The 21,443-nt window shown below is 51.3% G+C and overlaps 1 protein-coding gene across 11 annotated transcripts in view; it reads left to right on the forward strand.

Annotated features, from left to right (window-relative positions):
• The window catches only part of enox2 (ecto-NOX disulfide-thiol exchanger 2), a 159,472-nt gene that overhangs the window by 113,340 nt on the left and 24,689 nt on the right, over positions 1 to 21,443 (forward strand). For all 11 annotated transcript variants that reach the window (XM_049027577.1, XM_049027576.1, XM_049027578.1 and 8 more), the window contains 2 exons: positions 7,975 to 8,106; positions 19,373 to 19,528. In XM_049027577.1, the coding sequence (XP_048883534.1) occupies positions 7,975 to 8,106; positions 19,373 to 19,528 (288 nt within the window). The remainder of the gene's footprint in view (positions 1 to 7,974; positions 8,107 to 19,372; positions 19,529 to 21,443) is intronic.

Here is a 21,443-nt window from a genome sequence, read left to right on the forward strand (position 1 = left end):
GTCCCGAGCAAATTAACAGGTTTTTGTCCCATTGCGAGGACATTTGGTACCCATAATGTAGTATATACATGACCACAAATACACAGTTTATGTATTCCTATTATTGTGGGGACTCTTTATAAAGTTAACCTTTATATTATGTGGACCTGTAAAATGTCCCAATAAGTTAAAAAGTATCTGGCGTTACCATATTGTGGGGACATTTGGTCCACACGAGGTGTTAAATACAAACCCAAACACAATGCAATTCAGACACACCAGTCCACCTAAGGAGCAGGTCTTTTGAAGAGAAGTGCCCCCCCCCCCCCCCCCCACTAAAAAAAAAAACACAGGAGAAACACACACAGAGGAGCAGAAATTGAACCCTCAACCCTGTAGGTGTAAAGCCACATTGCTGCCTCTTTGACATCCATACCACCCAAAGGCATTTCTTTCCCAAGCAACAGCCCAGCAGCTGCCTTTTGCAATCAGTTGTTCTGGCCATGTTTACTTTTCTTTGCCCACTTTGGATGCCTTTCTGGTCACTGGCTTCTACAGGGGATCCTCTGTTTCTACAGCCCTTTATTAGGTTATAGGCAGCAGTCTTAAATATTGACAAACAAGTCCTGGGGCTGTAAGCCAGAATGATAGTCTGGTGGAAGACTGTGAAGGATTGGTTAATCACCAGATAATCACGTTGTTTCTTCTGGTTCTAGCTCCAGCGGTTATCCACATCATTATTAATGATGTTTGGGGTGTATCGATCTACCTGTGTACTTGGAAGTAGCCTTTAATGACCACAACCTGTTTCACCTCAACTTACACGCAAGCAGATTCAGGGGTATCTCCTGTCTGAAGAATCTACCGGAGACAGCGTCAAATTCACGCTCTGGAGGTCTCTTATCTGCCTGCCTGTCAGGCAGCCACTCCTGATATCGCCACAGCACCTAAAGAATGACAGCTGAAAATCCAGAATGTTTTTTTTTCTTTTTTTTTTTTTGACAACTAGGTGTAAAGAGTAGGTCATGTACTTAGGTTTTATCAGAAAAAAAATATTGCTTGAAAAAGAATCAGATGTCTTTAAAGAAAAGACTTTTCCCTTAATATGTCATCTCTTTTTGGTCGTCAAGTCCCAAGACGTCCCTGGCTGTTTTTTGAAAATCCTGGTATTCTAGGGAATCAATACAGGAACGAGCCCACAGTCATGTTTCGCTGCAGTGTGTATCCGGGGAGGCAAGGATCTGCTCAGGAGAAGATAAAGCCACAAACCCTCAACGCTGTCGGAGGTGGTGGCGCTCTCGCTTTCAGGTTTGAATGATGGACACCCTGTACAATGAGCTCTTTTTAATGATTGTAATTCTCAGCCCGGCTCTGCTGTGTAAACGATTCTTCCTCCTCCTGACAAGCCATTGAGTCTAGATTTCGGCGCTGCATTAGAAGGGAATCTAATTACAGACGACTTCAAAAGGTTACTGCTAATTTCAGACAAACCGCTTATCTAATTTAAGCTGCAGTGTTATATCAAGGAAAACACTGTTGACCTCCTCTCCAAATACACGAGGCCGGCGTTTCATGAGCGGTGCGTTTGTGGTGCATTTAGAGATGGAGCGCTCTCTTCTCCGCCCTGTGCGCTTGGTGGTCCCGTGTCACTGATGGTGAGGGCCAAGTGGATTTGTGTCTTCACGTTGGGGAGTAGAGATAGAGATGTTTTCCACAAAGTGGGGAGTTAAGCTGTGAAGGCATGTCCCTTAAGCTGTGCGCTTGGAGCAAATTCCTTTGTTCCTCAAAACTGGAAGCGGGGCCCTTTATCTGGGTGGGGGCAATGATTCCAGGGTGGAGTAAGACCACACATGCCTTCCATGATAGATAGATAGAGCATGAGTTCTTGTGTTAGAGAAACACTCCAGAGGGCCGTCCAGCAGGGGATGCCGAGCTGCGGGATTCCCATGCAGGAGGTTCCCGCTCGTGGGCCCCTGCAGAGAGAATCTCCGACATGCTGCTTTCATTACCCGTAATCCTAAATTAGCTGATCTGTCATCTGCCGCATCCCGAGGCTCCTCACCCTGCGGTTTGCCAAATAAACCTGGAGATCTTGAAAATGAGGAACCGAGAGGAGCTAAGTGAAATGAGGCGGTTAACCTGCGCTCCTGTATGAGCACCTGTATGAGGTGTGCACTGCATTTGCGTGCATGTCTGCATTAGTGTCGAAGTGTGTGCATGTGTATTTGTGCGAGCATCTGCATGCACATCTGGGTGAGTGTCTACATGAGCATCTGCATGCACATCTGGGTGAGTGTCTACATGAGCATCTGCATGCACATCTGGGTGAGTGTCTACATGAGCATCTGCATGCTCGTGTGGTATATTGAATTTTTTGGGGATTTTCTCCTTGCCTCCCCACGTGAGCTTGTCCAGTCTAATACTCTCCTCATGATCTCCTCCCTCATCCCACCCATATTTATGCATGCTGACTTTTCCCCACGGGGGTGTTGGAGTCCTTTGTTAAACGCCTGTTTGCCTGGCATACGTGTCACCATATCGTGCAGGGAAAGGAGGCCCTGTGAGTTCATTCATAAGCGGTCATCCATCCATGGCTCATAGTCACACTGGGGGAGCTCAGGCCTGTGCAGATAGAACATGCCTTTGGGGTCGTCAAACGCTCCAGCGTTAGACATCCAGATTACATTTGGTAACCTCATTACTTCACGTCTAAATTAAGAAAAGCAAACAAAAGGCTACGGCAATCTCTCAGAAGAGTATGCAGAGAAGAATACGCTAACGCTTTGTTTTCTCCCCCTTCCTCCTCTCTCCTCGGTTTCTTTTGGCTGCTTTCATTGTGGCTTTTAAATCTCAGACGTGTGTGTCCATGCCGCCTCCATGAGATCCCATAATTGGGCTATCATCCATTAAGACCTTGTACCTCGCAGGATAAATTTCCTTGAGCGCTCCTCAGCATTCTGAGCTGCCTGCAGCTACGTTCCCTCCCGGCTTTATTCTCCCATACAGCGTCGCGGGTAAAAGCAGGCAGAAATCGCCGTCGTCTGGTGTCAGCTTGAGGGGGGAGTGAGGGAGCCCTGCAGGCTGTCCGCAGGCTGCTTCCGGCCGGTGTCGTCTGACCGATCAATGCTGGGGCCGTGCGGGGGAGAGTCGCCGCCGTGGGCCGTCTCGTCTCCCGTTGGCAGAAGGGGAGGCGTATTTATAGAGCAGAATGTGGGCTCTCCCTGGCAGCTTCCTCATCACATGACAGAGATGCTCAGCATGTCACCTGATTACGCGGTGCTTATTGAAACAGCGGGTGTTGCTGGTGTCGCTTGATAATGCCACAACACGGCTGCTTCTCTTCAGACGTTCCCATCTTTAACTGAAGCTGCACTACCTGGTTAAGGGTTCGGACTCGTCTGGTCGGCCATGCGAGCGCCCGCTCGCTCCCCTGAGCCCTGACATCCATATGAGGTCCACTTTGGAGCGACAGCGCGGTGCCGATTTATTCTCCCTCTGCCTCCTTGTTCCTGCGGCTGTTTTCCATTCAGGCGAACGCTCCTTCCAGCCAGCTCGTTTTTGATTGAGTGCAAGGGCAAGCGTGGGAAGCCGTGCGAGACCGGGTCCTTCAAGGTCGTTTGCAGAGGGCATCGTGCGGCAGAAATCCCTGCTTGAGGTTTCCTGTGGCACCTCCAGTCGCTGTGGGTTGGCCTGTACACTTGTCTGACCTTCACCCGCGTTGCTTCGTCTTCCCGGAAATTCCACACACATCGCCTGCAGTGGGTACTAATGTGGCTGCCGTTAGTGATGGGGGTGTTTGAGGTACTAACGCTGGCCATTGAAACAGGCAGGATTCCCCATCAGCTGTCATCGGTGACAGAAAAAACCGGATTGATGTCTGTGCCCGCTGCTTAAAGTCCCCTAAAACGTGGCCCCACAGATGGGCGGGGATCAGTTAATGAGTTGGGAGGCTTTTCATCTGGATAGTCAGCGTGGTGGAACCACAACAGGGTCGCGTGGCGGCAACATGAAAACAAGACCGTAATTACTCAACACAGAGAGGCAAACTACGGAGAGGTAGCAGCATTAACCCCTAATTACTGGAGTCAGGCCGTAGCTGTGCAGCAACTTAGCCTGTTTCCTGATGAGTAGTTGATGGGGAGGATACCCTGACACTGCAGATCCAGCAGCATTAGGATCCACAGAGGGGTGTCCTGTGGTGTCCAGGGGTTAGAATTACGAGTTCAGGCTGTCACTGGGGCTGAATTCTCTATAGTCTACATTGTATGTAAAATCAGGGATTCCAGAAGGTGACCAATGTGTGGATGGCAGTGGTGGAAAAAGTACTCAGTTTTCATACTTGTGTACAGTTACGATACCAAAATGTTACTGAAATAAGTTATTGAGTAAGATACTGAAAAATACTTGGTTTTAATTGTGCTTAAGTAAAAAGAACTATACTTTCAAATTTATTGATCTTGAATTTATTCAAAACAGATCAGACCCTTCCAGCAGAAATTAACAGAATTTTTTTTTGTTCCTTAGAAAACAAAAGATCAATCTGCAGGTCAGATTTAAATACTGTATGGATTATAATCATTTCAATAAGTAATGGATGAGCTGATGAAAACCCTTGTCCTCTACAAAAATTGAATGATCAGTCAGTGCAGTCATTTTTTCAGTAGTATTGTTTTAAATATCGGACGCCAATATTGGTATGCTACCCAATAAATCTTGCATTTTTACATATTGTTTGTTCTTCATAAAGACAGTATGTAATGCGAATTAATAATAAGAAACAAATGTAGCTGCAAGCAGCAATGAGGGGGCCAAGCAGACTATCAGAGCCTAGTTGCCATGGAAGCTTCATGTCATTTTCTCAAGGGTACGACTGTTTAAGACTTTATCTGAAGGTCATCTGTTCAAAATTTGGTTGACAAGATCTGTGGAAACCGAAAAGCTTTTTTTTTTGTTAAATCCAAAGCAGCATCCGCATAAATTTAATTGACATGATCTCTTGAGATGTCACCAGATATAACAACCACTTATATAAGGCCCACACATCAAAAGGTATTAGGGAAAATGTGTTTGTGCTTATTTCAGCTCCCCTCAGTGGTAAAATGAATTTTGCAGATCCACAGGAAGTGATCGTGTGTCCATGTACCAAGTGTGGTGCGAAAGCATCAAAGCATCCTGTTCGGCCACCTCTTCACCAAATTCACAGTGATGACAGTGAGTAGGTTCGAAAATCAGAAATCCATCTGATAACTGTTATCAGGCTTGTTTTGAATATCATCTGTGTTAAATTTGGTGACGATTGGACAAAATTTGAGGACAGTGAATTTTTTTAAACCGTTTAATTAAAATACAATATTGTGGCCATATTGTTTGCCTTACAGTACAATAGTTTGAATAACTTTTGGTCAAAATGCTTTGTAAATGATGCATAACAAATTTGGTTGTGAAAGAATCTAAAATATTGCCCAAGAATCATGAAAGAAAATTAGGATCTATATATATCAGTACACCTTTGGTGGTTGGTGCCACATATGACATGTTTAACAAGCTAGCTCATATTGGTCCAGGGAGCACTGTGACATACAGTATTAGAGAATGATGCATTTAAGTGACTCCAGGCTTGTGTTGTATCTAGTCTTCACTCAGTGAGGCCTTCTACAGTATTCCGTACATGTGCTGAAGTTTGTCCTTGATATTGTGGTATCTGTCCTTCCTGTAAAAGTGGCTAGTAAAAGCTGGAAAATGAGCCCCCAGTTTCTTGTATCTTCTCTTTCCTCGGGCAGGAACACTCTGATCTGTAATTGTGGTCCAGAAAGGTGTGAGCAATGTTTGAAATGACACTTGGTTGGTCCTCACTGAGCATCGTGAACTGTTTAGCCGTGTACATTTTCCCCATTCTGTCTCACTTATTCTAATATGCTTTTCAATGCCTCGAAGAAGAGATTGGGGCTGCCCTCAGCGAGTGGTTCAGGCCTTGATAACCTTGCAATGCGGCGTGAAGTATACGTTGGTGCTCTTGACCGAGAACTCCTCCCCCAACCACTACTACCCTCGCTCTTCCAGGAAGGAAGGAAATAATTGCCATTGCAGCATGAATATCTATTGTCCCGTTCCTGGAAACCTTGTAAAGCTCTAAGCTTAATCGGAGTCTTTATCGCTTGTCATTTCCATCCATTTTTCTCATTATTGGTTTAATAATGGCCTGTCTTAAAGGCAGCCAATCATAATGCAGTATGCTCACACTGTGGGCTCTAATAGCGTGATGGCATGAGGTGCAGTCTGTAAGCAGTCTTCAGGCCTGTTCACCTAGCCTTTTTGGATCACTGTCCCTGAATCCCACACAGGCTTTGCCATGTTCTCTCTGTGACTCCAGTTTATCACCTCGCTAATGGTGCTATGGTCTATTTTTGCTGGTCCACTTTAACTTAAGATTCTTCACTAAACAGCAGGGCTGCCTTAGGAATGGGTCTTGAACTGACAACCTTTTGATCTGAAGTCTGGGACGTTCTTTCCACCTGCTGGCTGGCCACTTGTCCCTCAAATGGAGTGGTGAAGTATGTCAGATAGGTGTTGTATTTTTTACGTGGGTCCTTTAGAGGCTTTTAACTCTTCCAGGCTCTGAAAAAGAGAGTTTTAGCAGCTGACTGATCTTTGAAGTAGCATGTGGGCGATGTAGGCTTCAGTGCTTAGAGTTTGTGATAGGAATGTCTGAGATAAGTCCCTGGTGGTCGTTATGTCTGAAATGGCTTTATTTATGTTAGCTTTATACCTCAGCCTGGGGGAACTTTGTTCCATAACTTTGTTCAATAACTCTTTGGTCTCAGTCCTTTTGTTCAGTTTTGATGCCCTGGATCAGCAGTTAGCTGGACATTTTGGTCTCAGTCCTTTTGTTCAGTGTTGATGCCCTGGAACTGCAGTTAGCTGGACATTTTGGTCTCTGTCCATTCCGTGTTCATTGTTTATGCCTCTGATCATTTTTCCATCCTACACTCATGAACACAGAGTTGAGCAGAATGAGAAGAGATTACTGAATAACTGTTTGGGTCTAAGACCGTGGCGTGCACTGATGCATGGTTCTCTACACATAGTATAGATAATATCAACCATTCTAACAAGGCTCACAAGAAAAATAATGAAGTAAAAGAAAAATGTAAAAAGAGGAGACACGGTGTCCTGCCATGCAGTTGTGTACAGATGCAAATGACCTTGTCGACTGGTACACAAAGTGTTCTTGGGCTGCTTCCTCAGAGCAAGGCACCCTACATAGTCAAAATCTTAGCCAGGCCCAAGGTCGTAGGGTTATAAATTAGGATAAGGAGGACAATAGATCATGAGAAAAGATTGCAGTGACCCTTCACGCACATCTATGATTTGGGCCCAAGAAGTGCACTGTACCCCATGGTTTAATTACAGTGAATAATGGTTAATGACAAAGTTAGTCTGATAATTAATAAAGCCCCAAACCGTAATTGATTAGTCTTCAGATTATTGATAAAAATGCAGTATTCCACATTACCACTTTGTTATAAAAAAGCTTTTAGCCTTTTTAAGTAGATTGATGTTCTAGGGTGCTGTGTAACACAGTGGGTTAGGAATCTTATTTGGAGATCGAGGGTTTTGGCCCTTGGGAAAGGCCCTTACCCTTAGCTGCCCCAGGGGTGCAGGATCTCGACTGCCCCAGTGCTCTGACCCCTGTATATACATGTTTCTGTGTAATGGGATACATGAAGGGCTGCCCAGTTTCCCTACTGGGCTGATACGTTTTTGCTATTCAAATCCTTATGGACCTTTCACTTGTCAGTCCATGTTTATCCTGAGAAATATAGCCACGGCATCTTCTGGGAGTCGATTCTGGAAGCTGGCTACTAAAATGTGACGTAGCCCACCGAGGTGGTGAAATTTCAGTATGTGCACTGTGTGGAATGTTAGAAGTGATTAACGGCGATGACAGATGGCGTGACCTTTAACCTGTGACCTCCTCGTCATCTCTCTCTACAGAGGGAATTCGCAGCATGACCATGGAGTCCAGCCAGATGGGCATGCCAATGTCTGACCCCAACGCCTGGGCCACCGCCATGAACAACCTAGGGATGGCACCCATGAACATGACTGGGCAGCCTCTCATGTCAGGTACTGACTCCTCATTCATAATTGTTAATGGCAGGTTTTGGCCATTATGCCAGTTGTTATGGGGCAATCACACTTTCATGTGTTTTATAGCCCTCAGGTAAGGTATTCCCAACAGAATATTACAGATTCTGGGGTCAGTTCTGAGCCATCCGGACTATATAGCCTGCACGGGAAGTGGCTACATGACAGCCCATGGAAAAGCATATTGATCAAGGGGAATCATGGGACAAATTTGGGCCAGTTAAGTGCAGATGCAGAACAACCAATGGTTACCTAGCAGTGTGGGATGTAAAGCCCCCCTTCCCATCCACCACAGGAATCCTCGTGGTGCCTCTGCACTGCGCTTCAATAGGTCTCTGGGCTGGGGAACTGTGCCAGTGGCCCCCTGCCTCCCCGCTGTCCTTCACCTCTGCTTTGGCTGCTCTCCTACCCTGTTCGAAGTGCTTGCATACAGCTAGGTCTGTGAGGTGAACCTCGCACTCATTCTGAGGGCGCTCACCTGCTAAGGGGAGGAGTGTGTGTGTCCCCCGCCCCCCGAAATGGACCAACTCGCCCCCTCACTTTAGCAACGACAAGAGACCACATTCTGGAAAATATTCAGAATTAGGCTGGGCTTGAGGGAGTTGAAATAACTATTTATTTTACTGCTCAATTTCATTAAAAGCTTGTGGGCATTTATCATTTTTACATCAGATTTACACCGCATGTCAATATTCCACCTGCCATGATTCATGTGGGCATCTACATTTCTCCCAACGCTCTCATCGTCCCTCTATAAATCACCCCCTTTATGCTGAAACTCGGGATTCATCCCCCCCCCGAACAACTCACCAGAGCTCACATCTCTTTGAAAGAGGAAGGAAGCTCGCTGTTCAGCCCAGGCCCCTCCCCAACCATTTCTCTCCATAGCTGGTGCATCATGTGTTGCAGTCTTCTGTGTGCGATACAGAACCCCCCCTCCGTCCAGGAGGTTAAAAAAAACCTGTCCGTGGCCCCCTCTGTGTCCGTGTGGCTTTTCGCCAATGCTCTGCTGTCCCTCCCTCTTGTGCTCTCGAGGTATTCTCATGCTGTTACACTGATACCAGCACAGAAACACATTCTCCTTCACCTGAGGACCCGGAGGACTGAATCCCTCCCACCCTCATGTCATCTGAACCGTTCACCCAGATTAAAGACAGATTAACGTATCGGTTCTCGGGCTGGCCACAAGTTATTCTCTGTTCATCTCCGGGCTTGGCTCAGGCTGGCTTAGCTGTTGTGTGTGAGTTTTTTTTTACTTTATTTTTCTCTATACACCTGCTAGAGCCGACGCTCATTTGCGTTTCCATGCCACCGAAACTTGCAGTTTCCATTTACACGTATGACTGATGGATTTGCAGGTACTATTTGAGACGGGTTAGGTTCAGTCTTGGATGTGAGCCGGGTTTGGGCTTTAATTAGAGACCAGTACAAGGCTCTAACACAGAAATGGCGTGTCTGTTTCCTGCACTGTGAACAGGAGTTTTCTATCTGTCACCGGTGCCACACTGCCCTAGGTGTGAAATTACGAGATTATCTGTGTGTGTGTGTGTGTGTGTGTGTGTTTGTATGTGTGCCATCTTTCCACGGCTAAATTTATTTTAAATATGTCAGGGGTCTCTAGCGCCTAGCAGCCCTTGCTCATGGCTGTAGACTGTTGCCCTGGACCCCTGGTTCCCGCTTGAATGTACCGGCAGCTGTATAAACAGGAACTTTCCAAAGGGCCCGTCAAAACTGCTTCTGCCTTTTGGCCGCTGAGCAGGAAGCGGAACCAGAACAAAGTCCCCGGCGACTCCAGTGGACTGCAAATAGAATCAGATTTTTTCTTTTTCTGAATCAGGGTCACACACACTGTGATGTGACATCACACCGCACCCACATGCCTTGTTATTGCTGTCATGCTGGGAGCAGCGAGAGGCCGGCCCAGTCTGCCGGACCATCATAACTGACCCCGTGTGGCTCGGGTTCTGCGCTGGCACTGGCCCGGGGCCTCGGGATGTTTGATTCGCTGCGCCCTGTAACAGAGTCCTCCGTGGGGTTTCCTGCTCGGCTTCAGACGCAGCTGGAGCCTTCACCATGACAGAGGCGATTTTCACACTGCCGCTTTTCGGATTGACGGCCGCCACTGTTTCTCATGCTCTCTCTCTCTCTCTCTCTCTCTCATGCATTCACTTTCCTCCCCTTTGTTTTCTGCCCTCGCTCCCCTTCAGGCTTTCAGCTCAGCTGTGTCCAGCCACCAGCGCTTTTTACACGCTGGGGCGTCCGCTCCTCGTACCAGACTGACCTGTTTGCTATCGACCAACGAGACTGAATCAGAGCCTGAACCCTGTCTGGCGCTGCCAGGTTTACCCGTGTCACCCTTCGACATGCTGGCCAGCGTCTGGCCTCCTGTCTCGGCATGCACAATGCGATATGAAAAGCAGGCATGCAGGCTGCACCTCGGGGCAGCCGTTAGCACGCAGTGAAGACTTGTGCAGGCCCCCCTGTGTGGTTTTGTTTTCGATCCTGTCCACGGCAGAATGGGTTTGGGAAAACATCTCAGCACCTCTGACATTTCGTGTTTGAGTCTTTCCAACAGTTCTTGCGACCGGAGAATTACCATGTGTGTTTGATCATTCTCAGCTGTTTTAAAGGACGTTTTCTTTGGCTATTGATGGCTGAATGGCATTGAAGCCTGGGCTGTTTAGCTGTTTCTGATGCATTTCTTTTAAATGGTGCGGAAAGATGTATCTTGGATAATTTATCAGGGACAGATCGCAGCTTGGATGAACGCCCTGGCATTTTAAAAAGCCTGACTGGATCTATTTAGGCCCATTTTTAAATGCTAGGCCCTGTGCCGAGAGAGATGTGTCACCATTAGTCTGATGTGAAATGATGCATCCTGTGGATTCAATGGGAATACAGGCAGAGCCTTAGTGTTTGCTTACTATATCCTGGTTATGTGCCGGTTTCTGTGATAGTATTCAGCAGGTCTTGAGCTCAGAGCGAATCTCCATGTCCTGGAATTGATCGGCATAATAAAGACAGGAGATTTCATCCTTAAGCAAAGGAAATGACAGTGGTTAATGTAGAACATTAAAATTCATGTTTAGCTGCATGCAGTGATTGAAAAGTAAAACTGGTTTAGACCTGTTTCTGGAGTAGTAGTGCCCTGAACATACCGGGTCAGTTAGAGGAGCAGCAAAGAAGCAGGGGCTTGGTGTGGATTGTTTGGCATGCAGCCTGGAGCTCAGGCCACCCTTTTTCTGTGTTCTCTAAGAAGGGTGTTGAATTCCCCAGGTAATTCAGGTTGCAAACTCTGCCGTGATCCCATCCTGCCATATACTGGCTCTGCCGTGATCCCATCCTGCCATATACTGGCTCTGCCGTGATCCCATCCTGCCATATACTGGCTCTGCCGTGATCCCATCCTGCCATATACTGGCTCTGCCGTGATCCCATCCTGCCATATACTGGCTCTGCCGTGATCCCGTCCTGCCATATACTGGCTCTGCCGTGATCCCGCCCTGCCGTATACTGATTCTGCCGTGATCCCATCCTGCCATGCACTGGCTCTGCCGTGGGTCCGCCCTTCTGTGCACTGGTTCTGCCATGATCCCGCCCTGCCGTGCACTGTCTCTGCTGTAGGTCCGCCCTGCCGCGCACTGGCTCTGCCGTGGGTCCACCCTGCCGTGCACTGGCTCTGCCGTGATTCCGCCCCCTGCCTTGCACTGGCTCTGCCGTGGGTCCACCCTGCCGTGCACTGGCTCTGCCGTGATTCCGCCCCCTGTCTTGCACTGGCTCTGCCGTGTACTCGCTCTGCTGTGGGCCTGCCCTGCCGTGTACTGACTCTGCCGTGAGCCCACCATACCGTGCACTGGCGCTGCCGTGGGCCCGCCCTGCCGTGTACTGGCTCTGTCGTGTACTGGCTCTGCCGTGATCCCGTCCTGCCGTGCACTGGCTCTGCTGTGTACTCGCTCTGCCGTGGGCCCGCCCTGCCGTGTACTGACTCTGCCATGTACTGGCTCTGCCGTGAGCCCAACCTTTTATGTACTGCTTCTACTCTTCACTGGCTCTGCCGTGAACCCACTCTGCTGTGTACTGGCTCTGCTGTGATTCCATCCTGCCGTGTACTGCCTCAGTCGTGAGCCCGCCCTGCCATGTACTGGCTCGGTCGTGAGCCCGCCCTGCCGCGTACTGGCTCTTCCGTGAGCCTGTCTGTGTCCCAGGTTTCACTTTACTCTCAATCTGCAAAATTTAACATCATTGTCAGATGCCCATTTATTTTTTTGTGTGCATTTCTTGATTGTAGAGAACGTTCGGCTTACCATGCCACAACATGTCTACAACAAGCTTATGGCTCCCAGAGACCCTGGGCCGAAATAACAAAAGAACTGCAGCACACACTTCCTAAGCCAAACAAATCTGCAGAACTTTCTGAACGGAATAAGCAGCACAACTTTCCTTTCTCCTGCTCGATTGACACACATGCTTACGCCTAGGAGTTCAGGGATGTTTTCAGGCAGTGCTGAAGATATGCACAGAAGGAATGCACAGTGCAGGAGCCGTGCCGATGACAGCGGGGATCGCCCCTCTCCGCACGTCTGCAGTAGGCACTGCCCACCACCTCTCCCCATGTGCCATGAAATCGGGGCCAGATTGGCGCAGCAATCTTTCAACTCAAGCTGCATGTTCCCAGGCAGTCTCCTTGATTTGCAGGAGTTTTTTGCAGGATATAGCTGGAGCATCCCTGCGGGTAGTGGATAACAGGGAGGGGATCCACTGTTGTACCTTTGAGCTGAGTACTTAACCTGAAAGCTGTATAAATGTGTTTGAAAGTCTGAGTTACTTTGCAAAAAAAGCAGCTGCTAACTATGCCCCAGAAGTGAAGGGCTGGTTGTGGGCCAGCTTCTGAGGCCAGGGGGATGTGGGTTGGTTTCCAGGTCCTCCAAACAGCCCCAGTCAGCATGTTTCAGCAGGATGTGACCATCATTCTCTCTGTGGGTCTCAATTGTGGGCTTCTTGCCATTTATCTCAGCCCATCTTGCCTCAAACGTGATCTCTGATCATGCAAAAGGTAAAGCATGCCCTCTCCCTCCCTTCTTTACCAGCGTGGCCCTCTCCCTCCCTTCTTTACCAGCGTGGCCCTCTCCCTCCCTTCTTTACCAGCGTGGCCCTCTCCCTCCCTTCTTTACCAGCGTGGCCCTCTCCCTCCCTTCTTTACCAGCGTGGCCCTCTCCCTCCCTTTTTTACCAGCGTGGCCCTCTCCCTCCCTTCTTTACCAGCGTGGCCCTCTCCCTCCCTTCTTTACCTGCGCGGCCCTCTTCCTCCCTTCTTTACCAGCGTGGCCCTCTCCCTCCCTTCTTTACCAGCGTGGCCCTCTCCCTCCCTTCTTTACCAGCGTGGCCCTCTCCCTCCCTTCTTTACCAGCGTGGCCCTCTCCCTCCCTTCTTTACCAGCGTGGCCCTCTCCCTCCCTTCTTTACCAGCGCGGCCCTCTCCCTCCCTTCTTTACCAGCGTGGCCCTCTCCCTCCCTTCTTTACCAGCGTGGCCCTCTCCCTCCCTTCTTTACCAGCGTGGCCCTCTCCCTCCCTTCTTTACCAGCGAGGCCCTCTCCCTCCCTTCTTTACCTGCGTGGCTCTCTCCCTCCCTTCTTTACCAGCGAGGCCCTCTCCCTCCCTTCTTTACCTGCGTGGCTCTCTCCCTCCCTTCTTTACCAGCGTGGCCCTCTCCCTCCCTTCTTTACCAGCGTGGCCCTCTCCCTCCCTTCTTTACCAGCGTGGCCCTCTCCCTCCCTTCTTTACCTGCGCGGCCCTCTCCCTCCCTTCTTTACCAGCGTGGCCCTCTCCCTCCCTTCTTTACCAGCGCGGCCCTCTCCCTCCCTTCTTTACCAGCGTGGCCCTCTCCCTCCCTTCTTTACCAGCGCGGCCCTCTCCCTCCCTTCTTTACCAGCGTGGCCCTCTCCCTCCCTTCTTTACCAGCGTGGCCCTCTCCCTCCCTTCTTTACCAGCGTGGCCCTCTCCCTCCCTTTTTTACCAGCGTGGCCCTCTCCCTCCCTTCTTTACCTGCGCGGCCCTCTCCCTCCCTTCTTTACCTGCGCGGCCCTCTCCCTCCCTTCTTTACCAGCGCGGCCCTCTCCCTCCCTTCTTTACCAGCGTGGCCCTCTCCCTCCCTTCTTTACCAGCGTGGCCCTCTCCCTCCCTTCTTTACCTGCGCGGCCCTCTCCCTCCCTTCTTTACCAGCGTGGCCCTCTCCCTCCCTTCTTTACCAGCGTGGCCCTCTCCCTCCCTTCTTTACCAGTGTGGCCCTCTCCCTCCCTTCTTTACCAGTGTGGCCCTCTCCCTCCCTTCTTTACCAGCGTGGCCCTCTCCCTCCCTTCTTTACCAGCACGGCCCTCTCCCTCCCTTCTTTACCAGCGAGGCCCTCTCCCTCCCTTCTTTACCTGCGTGGCTCTCTCCCTCCCTTCTTTACCAGCGTGGCCCTCTCCCTCCCTTCTTTACCAGCGTGGCCCTCTCCCTCCCTTCTTTACCAGCGTGGCCCTCTCCCTCCCTTCTTTACCAGCGTGGCCCTCTCCCTCCCTTCTTTACCAGCGTGGCCCTCTCCCTCCCTTCTTTACCTGCGCGGCCCTCTCCCTCCCTTCTTTACCTGCGCGGCCCTCTCCCTCCCTTCTTTACCTGCGCGGCCCTCTCCCTCCCTTCTTTACCAGCGTGGCCCTCTCCCTCCCTTCTTTACCAGCGTGGCCCTCTCCCTCCCTTCTTTATCAGCACGGCCCTCTCCCTCCCTTCTTTACCAGCGTGGCCCTCTCCCTCCCTTCTTTACCAGCGTGGCCCTCTCCCTCCCTTCTTTACCAGCGCGGCCCTCTCCCTCCCTTCTTTACCAGCGTGGCCCTCTCCCTCCCTTCTTTACCAGCGTGGCCCTCTCCCTCCCTTCTTTACCAGCGTGGCCCTCTCCCTCCCTTCTTTACCAGCGAGGCCCTCTCCCTCCCTTCTTTACCTGCGTGGCTCTCTCCCTCCCTTCTTTACCAGCGAGGCCCTCTCCCTCCCTTCTTTACCTGCGTGGCTCTCTCCCTCCCTTCTTTACCAGCGTGGCCCTCTCCCTCCCTTCTTTACCAGCGTGGCCCTCTCCCTTCCTTCTTTACCAGCGTGGCCCTCTCCCTCCCTTCTTTACCTGCGCGGCCCTCTCCCTCCCTTCTTTACCAGCGTGGCCCTCTCCCTCCCTTCTTTACCAGCGCGGCCCTCTCCCTCCCTTCTTTACCAGCGTGGCCCTCTCCCTCCCTTCTTTACCAGCGCGGCCCTCTCCCTCCCTTCTTTACCAGCGTGGCCCTCTCCCTCCCTTCTTTACCAGCGTGGCCCTCTCCCTCCCTTCTTTACCAGCGTGGCCCTCTCCCTCCCTTCTTTACCAGCGTGGCCCTCTCCCTCCCTTCTTTACCTGCGCGGCCCTCTCCCTCCCTTCTTTACCTGCGCGGCCCTCTCCCTCCCTTCTTTACCAGCGCGGCCCTCTCCCTCCCTTCTTTACCAGCGTGGCCCTCTCCCTCCCTTCTTTACCAGCGTGGCCCTCTCCCTCCCTTCTTTACCTGCGCGGCCCCTCTCCCTCCCTTCTTTACCAGCGTGGCCCTCTCCCTCCCTTCTTTACCAGCGTGGCCCTCTCCCTCCCTTCTTTACCAGTGTGGCCCTCTCCCTCCCTTCTTTACCAGTGTGGCCCTCTCCCTCCCTTCTTTACCAGCGTGGCCCTCTCCCTCCCTTCTTTACCAGCACGGCCCTCTCCCTCCCTTCTTTACCAGCGAGGCCCTCTCCCTCCCTTCTTTACCTGCGTGGCTCTCTCCCTCCCTTCTTTACCAGCGTGGCCCTCTCCCTCCCTTCTTTACCAGCGTGGCCCTCTCCCTCCCTTCTTTACCAGCGTGGCCCTCTCCCTCCCTTCTTTACCAGCGTGGCCCTCTCCCTCCCTTCTTTACCTGCGCGGCCCTCTCCCTCCCTTCTTTACCTGCGCGGCCCTCTCCCTCCCTTCTTTACCTGCGTGGCCCTCTCCCTCCCTTCTTTACCAGCGTGGCCCTCTCCCTCCCTTCTTTACCAGCGTGGCCCTCTCCCTCCCTTCTTTATCAGCACGGCCCTCTCCCTCCCTTCTTTACCAGCGTGGCCCTCTCCCTCCCTTCTTTACCAGCACGGCCCTCTCCCTCCCTTCTTTACCAGCGAGGCCCTCTCCCTCCCTTCTTTACCTGCGTGGCTCTCTCCCTCCCTTCTTTACCAGCGTGGCCCTCTCCCTCCCTTCTTTACCAGCGTGGCCCTCTCCCTCCCTTCTTTACCAGCGTGGCCCTCTCCCTCCCTTCTTTACCAGCGTGGCCCTCTCCCTCCCTTCTTTACCTGCGCGGCCCTCTCCCTCCCTTCTTTACCTGCGCGGCCCTCTCCCTCCCTTCTTTACCTGCGTGGCCCTCTCCCTCCCTTCTTTACCAGCGTGGCCCTCTCCCTCCCTTCTTTACCAGCGTGGCCCTCTCCCTCCCTTCTTTATCAGCACGGCCCTCTCCCTCCCTTCTTTACCAGCGTGGCCCTCTCCCTCCCTTCTTTACCAGCACGGCCCTTTCCCTTCACTCTTTGGTCATTACTCCAGTTCAGCAACTGCCTCTTTAAACCAGTAGCTCCCCTCCTTCCCCTTTAGCCCTTCTTCTTGCAGTTTCCAATGTTTGTGACGCTGGACGTTACATAATTTATAAAGCGCTCGCGGTTTCGCATCTGTTCAGTTCCCACACAGCCCTGCCTATAATAAAGTTGCTTCTCTTCTCTGTCTCCTGGAACCCCTTACCTTTGAATCTGTTTTGCCATAAATGCCCATAAAGCCATTTACACATATGATCCTCAAGTTTCTGGCCTAGTTGCTGAAAACGGCTGATAATCCCAGTTTTGGATGGGTGGCTGAATTCATGATTACAGCCATGTGAAGACCAGCATCTCGAACACATTCAAGAATATTGCTAAATTTAGCATTGTGCTTGTGGGCCTTTATTTTTTCCACGGTTTTGTTCTGTGCCCACACGCATGACGCTGCGCCACTTACACACCACCACAGAGCTCTCAATGGAAGGTGCTAGAAAGACGAGCCGTTTCCATGCAACAGTGGCAGTAGCTGTCCTCCAGCCGCGGATGCAGACGAGATTATTCGCCCGACGCCAACATCTCCATTCGCCTGGCAGCAGTGAAACTTTATCTGAATTCCTGTTCTTCATCCAACACTGGCCTCGGGGACAAAGAGCTCATGGTTCTGTGAGATGGGACAGCGGGTGATGCTCCTGCACTGAGCTGCAGATTGATCCCCCCCCCCCCCCCCCCTTCCCTCCATCCGGGATCATTTGTGCTCCTGATCAGACAGCCTGAATGACCGGGGCAGCGACCGTGGGTTCAGAAAGCGCACCGACTGATGCTTTCACAGCTTTAATTGGCGGAGGGTGACGCCCCCCCGGACTCAGCAAAGGCCTGCTTGGGCTTCTGGGGCCCGTCTGATAATGAGGCCCTTGTCTCTCTGGTGATCCTGCCCTCTTAACAGAGCTCAGGATGTGCCCCCCACAGGCCGATCGTGCTGTCCGTGTTCCACTCTGATACAGCGAACCGCTTCATCTGCAGGCTGATTGGCTCTGCTGTAGTGCTGTGGCTGGAGCTCCTTGGACTTTCAGCTCTGCGTTCATCACCTGATCCCTGGCACATTTCTGAGGCTTATTGGCGTATCAGGGCATTTGGGAGAAGAGCTGGCATTCAGGTGTACAGAACCTCCCCGACTCCCGCATGCAAACGCCCAGGGACCCTGTACACTTTGTGTAATTTATTCGTTCCGTGCCCCCCCCCCCCCCCCACTTTAAATCTTCTTCCGAGCAGTTGAGTGATTGCCAAATTGTAATTACATTCAGGGAACCCCCAGGAAGTAGATTGTTATACAGAACTGTTGAGAGGCTACACGGAACATCTCCTCGGGGAGGGGATTTTGGGGGGGCATGCCACACAGGCAGCAAAAGTTAGGCCCTCCTCCCCTGTCACATTCACCCCCCCCCCCCCCCCCAAGCTCTTTAATGACTATTTTTTACATTTAATAGATAAATAACGGACACCGAGCCATCCTGCTGATTCCCAGCCTTCCCCAGAGATCCCCATGCAAACACCCCGGAATCAGCCCCTTTACTTGCTTCATGTGGGTGGTCTGTCCGGTGCATGTCGTCAGTGCACTTTAAGTGGAAATTGCTGATTTAACACCCGTCCTTTTCATCGGAAGCGGCAATGCCTTTGAAGTCCCATTAGATTGAGGAAATGTCTTTTTTATGTGGATGTGGCGCCTCGCTGGGAGCACGGCGCCAGGCCAGGCTGAGAGGGAACCCTGCTGTGGAACCCCAGTCCCCCGGCATCCAGGGAAACCTTCACCCCCCACAGCAGGTCCTAGGCAAACACACACGCGGGAGTTCACCTGCATCCTGTCTCCTTGCATTTTTCAGTCATGGTAGTGGTGACAGCCATCGGACACAAATCTTTTCCTGTGGTCACACACAGTATTAACTCCACATTCCTGCCACTGAGGGGCGCCGTCTGTTCTCCAGCCCCCGTCTCTTCCTGCAGCCCAGCTTTCCACACACCGTGTGGGGCTTGGTTTGCAGCCCCACCCCCGCCCGAGATCTGTATTTCTCCTGTGTAGTGTTTGCTCAGCGAGGGCTCCATGTCTTGTGCTGTGAATAGTGCATGTTGCACGATGTGAGGCTTCTACTGTCTACTGTCACCACCACCACCACCTCCCCCAATGCGATCTAGCATTCATCAGTCCTTACTTGTATTGCCGACATGCTCCTGTCTCCATGCTGGGCGACGGACGGCTTGTATCTCTATGTCTCCGTAGGATGAGCAAGGCTGGTGAGCTCTCGCCACCACACGGACGGGGGTGTTGTTTTCACGTCAGACTGCCTGCCTTGACTGCTGCAGGTCCCGATCGATCCCCGTAAATCAAAGACCACGGCTGTCAAATATAAAATGCACAGAGTTACCACAGAGAGCAGGAGCCAGGGAACACAGTGCATATTTAAACCCCTGTGAGCAGGGTGTTCCCACCCCCGTGACCCGGAGCAGGATAAGCTGTTAGGAGATGGATGTATGTATGGATGGGGGAAATTTATTTCCTGGTCAAAATCAGGGTGAAGACTTGAGTTACCCCAACATGAAATTAAAATGTTTTAAATAAATGGATTTGTCAAAGTGAGGCCTGTCTTAATCAGCTCTACCCCCACCCCCCCCCCCCACATCTGCTGCAGATTTTGACCCCAGCCTCAGCATGATGGCGGGCATCGCTCCCATGAACCCCATGATGCCAGGCCTTGGCATTGTGCCCCCACCCATCACACAGGACATGCCCGTCGTCAAGGAGATCATTCACTGCAAGAGCTGCACCCTGTTCCCGGCCAACCCGAGTAAGTGTTGCGGCCAAGGTGATCGTACATGAACATGAATACACACAATCAACAGAAATCAGCATGAGCTCACAGAAGCAGAGACACACAAATGAACATTGATACACACTGACAAACAGAAATGAGCGTAAATACGCATAAGCAGACACCAGTTAGCATGGATGCACACTGACAAACTGACATGAACAAACACAGAAGCAGAAACACACGAATGAAAATAAACACAAGTGACGCACAAGCATGAATACACACTGACAAACATTTACGTGAATACAAGAAGTGACAAGAAGATGAATACACCCTCACACAAACAAACATAAACACACACACCTAAACAAATGAACATACATGCAATGATCATGATACAGATGAAGACAATGAACAACAAAGGATTGTTTTTTTTGATCTGTGTCGTGTTTTGAAGATGCCTGTGAAGGCTTCTGTCAGCGTGGTATATTCGCCGTGCACACGCTCCACTCTGGTCCATACCGAGCACCATGGCTATGTGCTCATATCAAGGTCCCTTTAAGCATTGATTAACCTCCCCAGCTATGGTGAATGCCCGTATCGAGCCCGCAGCAGAGCCACCGGGTCTCTTACAGGACCCGGGTCCGGGCCGGCGCTGTGCTGCAGGGATATCGACTTGACATTAAAATTCCGACAGGTTATAAAGTCCACGGCATGGCAGGGATGGGGGTGTGGCCTCAGGGACGAGCCCTCCCAGCCTCTGCCCATTTGCATGCCTGACTCGTTCAGGCATGTAGCACGGGAGCGGTCAGGTGGTTCCTATAATCGGAGTACTGACCTCTGTGAAGTCGTAGTGTGTAAATATCCGCCTCCCCCCCCAAGCCCCAACCTGAACTAGGAAACACCCCTAATGGTGCCCGGCTCCAGCCGTGCATGCCACTCTGAATGCCCGTCGTTGTCATGGTTACCCCGGGGCCCCCGGCTCCTGCTTCAGATGCTGTGTAATCTGCACCACATGACCTGCATGAGCCATCCAGTTGCAGGCCTGCTCTTTGGCCCTGGCTTTGGGTTCCAGTGTGACACAGCACTCTGGGGTGATTTCTGCTTCATGCAGTTACTAATTCAGCCATCACGCGAACCATCAAGTTCCTCATTTATGGCAGTAATTAGCATCACTGGCATCGGGGTTCCTCACTGCGCCGGTTTTGTGATTTTCTTCTTCTCCTCCTCGATTACAGGCTGTGTTTATTAACAGGCTCTCACTGCCACAGTGTTTTCTGTCCATGGCTCTTTTAAAGTGTCGTCTGATCAGTGCTATGAACAACCCTGTCGGGGGGCCAGGCGAGACTACGGGGGTAGTGGGGGCATGATTAATCGTAACACTGTCACACTGCCATCCAGGTGGCCCCTGCTGCCAGCGGGATTCCTCTTCAAACCCCTTAAACATTACAGGAAAGGCATCGGCACCCCCTCGCACGGCACCTCCCGCTGGGTCCTGCGTCAGAACACGGGGTGATGCCTGACTGCATGTGGCACCAAAGGAGCGCATGTGGGGAGCAGAGTGGCGGCATTTCATGACAAAATAAAGCCGAATAGGAGACACCTCGATGGGGACCCTAGTGCCGTGCTGCAGGAGCATTGCATCGTGGGATGGGTGATGTCAGACCGGATCCCCCCCAGGACCTCATGGTGCAGAGGCTCCAGCAGCCCGTGCCGGAGGCCCATCTGGACAGCTCTCCCCGATCTGCCTGGGGAGCGCCGTTGGCATGGATATTAACATGGCAATCAGCATGCGGTGTCTGATCGGCGCTCTCCAGGTGCTTAATAACCCTGACTTTTAACCTGAAAACAGATGACTTCCTCCCAGGAGGGGTCGCCTGTTGTACCCTTGAAAGGGTACTTAGCCTCAGTCACTGGAGTAACATACAAATGAGATTTGGACGTAAGT

The sequence above is a fragment of the Brienomyrus brachyistius genome, chromosome 10 (genome assembly GCF_023856365.1).
Source record: "Brienomyrus brachyistius isolate T26 chromosome 10, BBRACH_0.4, whole genome shotgun sequence".
Classification (NCBI taxonomy): domain Eukaryota; kingdom Metazoa; phylum Chordata; class Actinopteri; order Osteoglossiformes; family Mormyridae; genus Brienomyrus; species Brienomyrus brachyistius.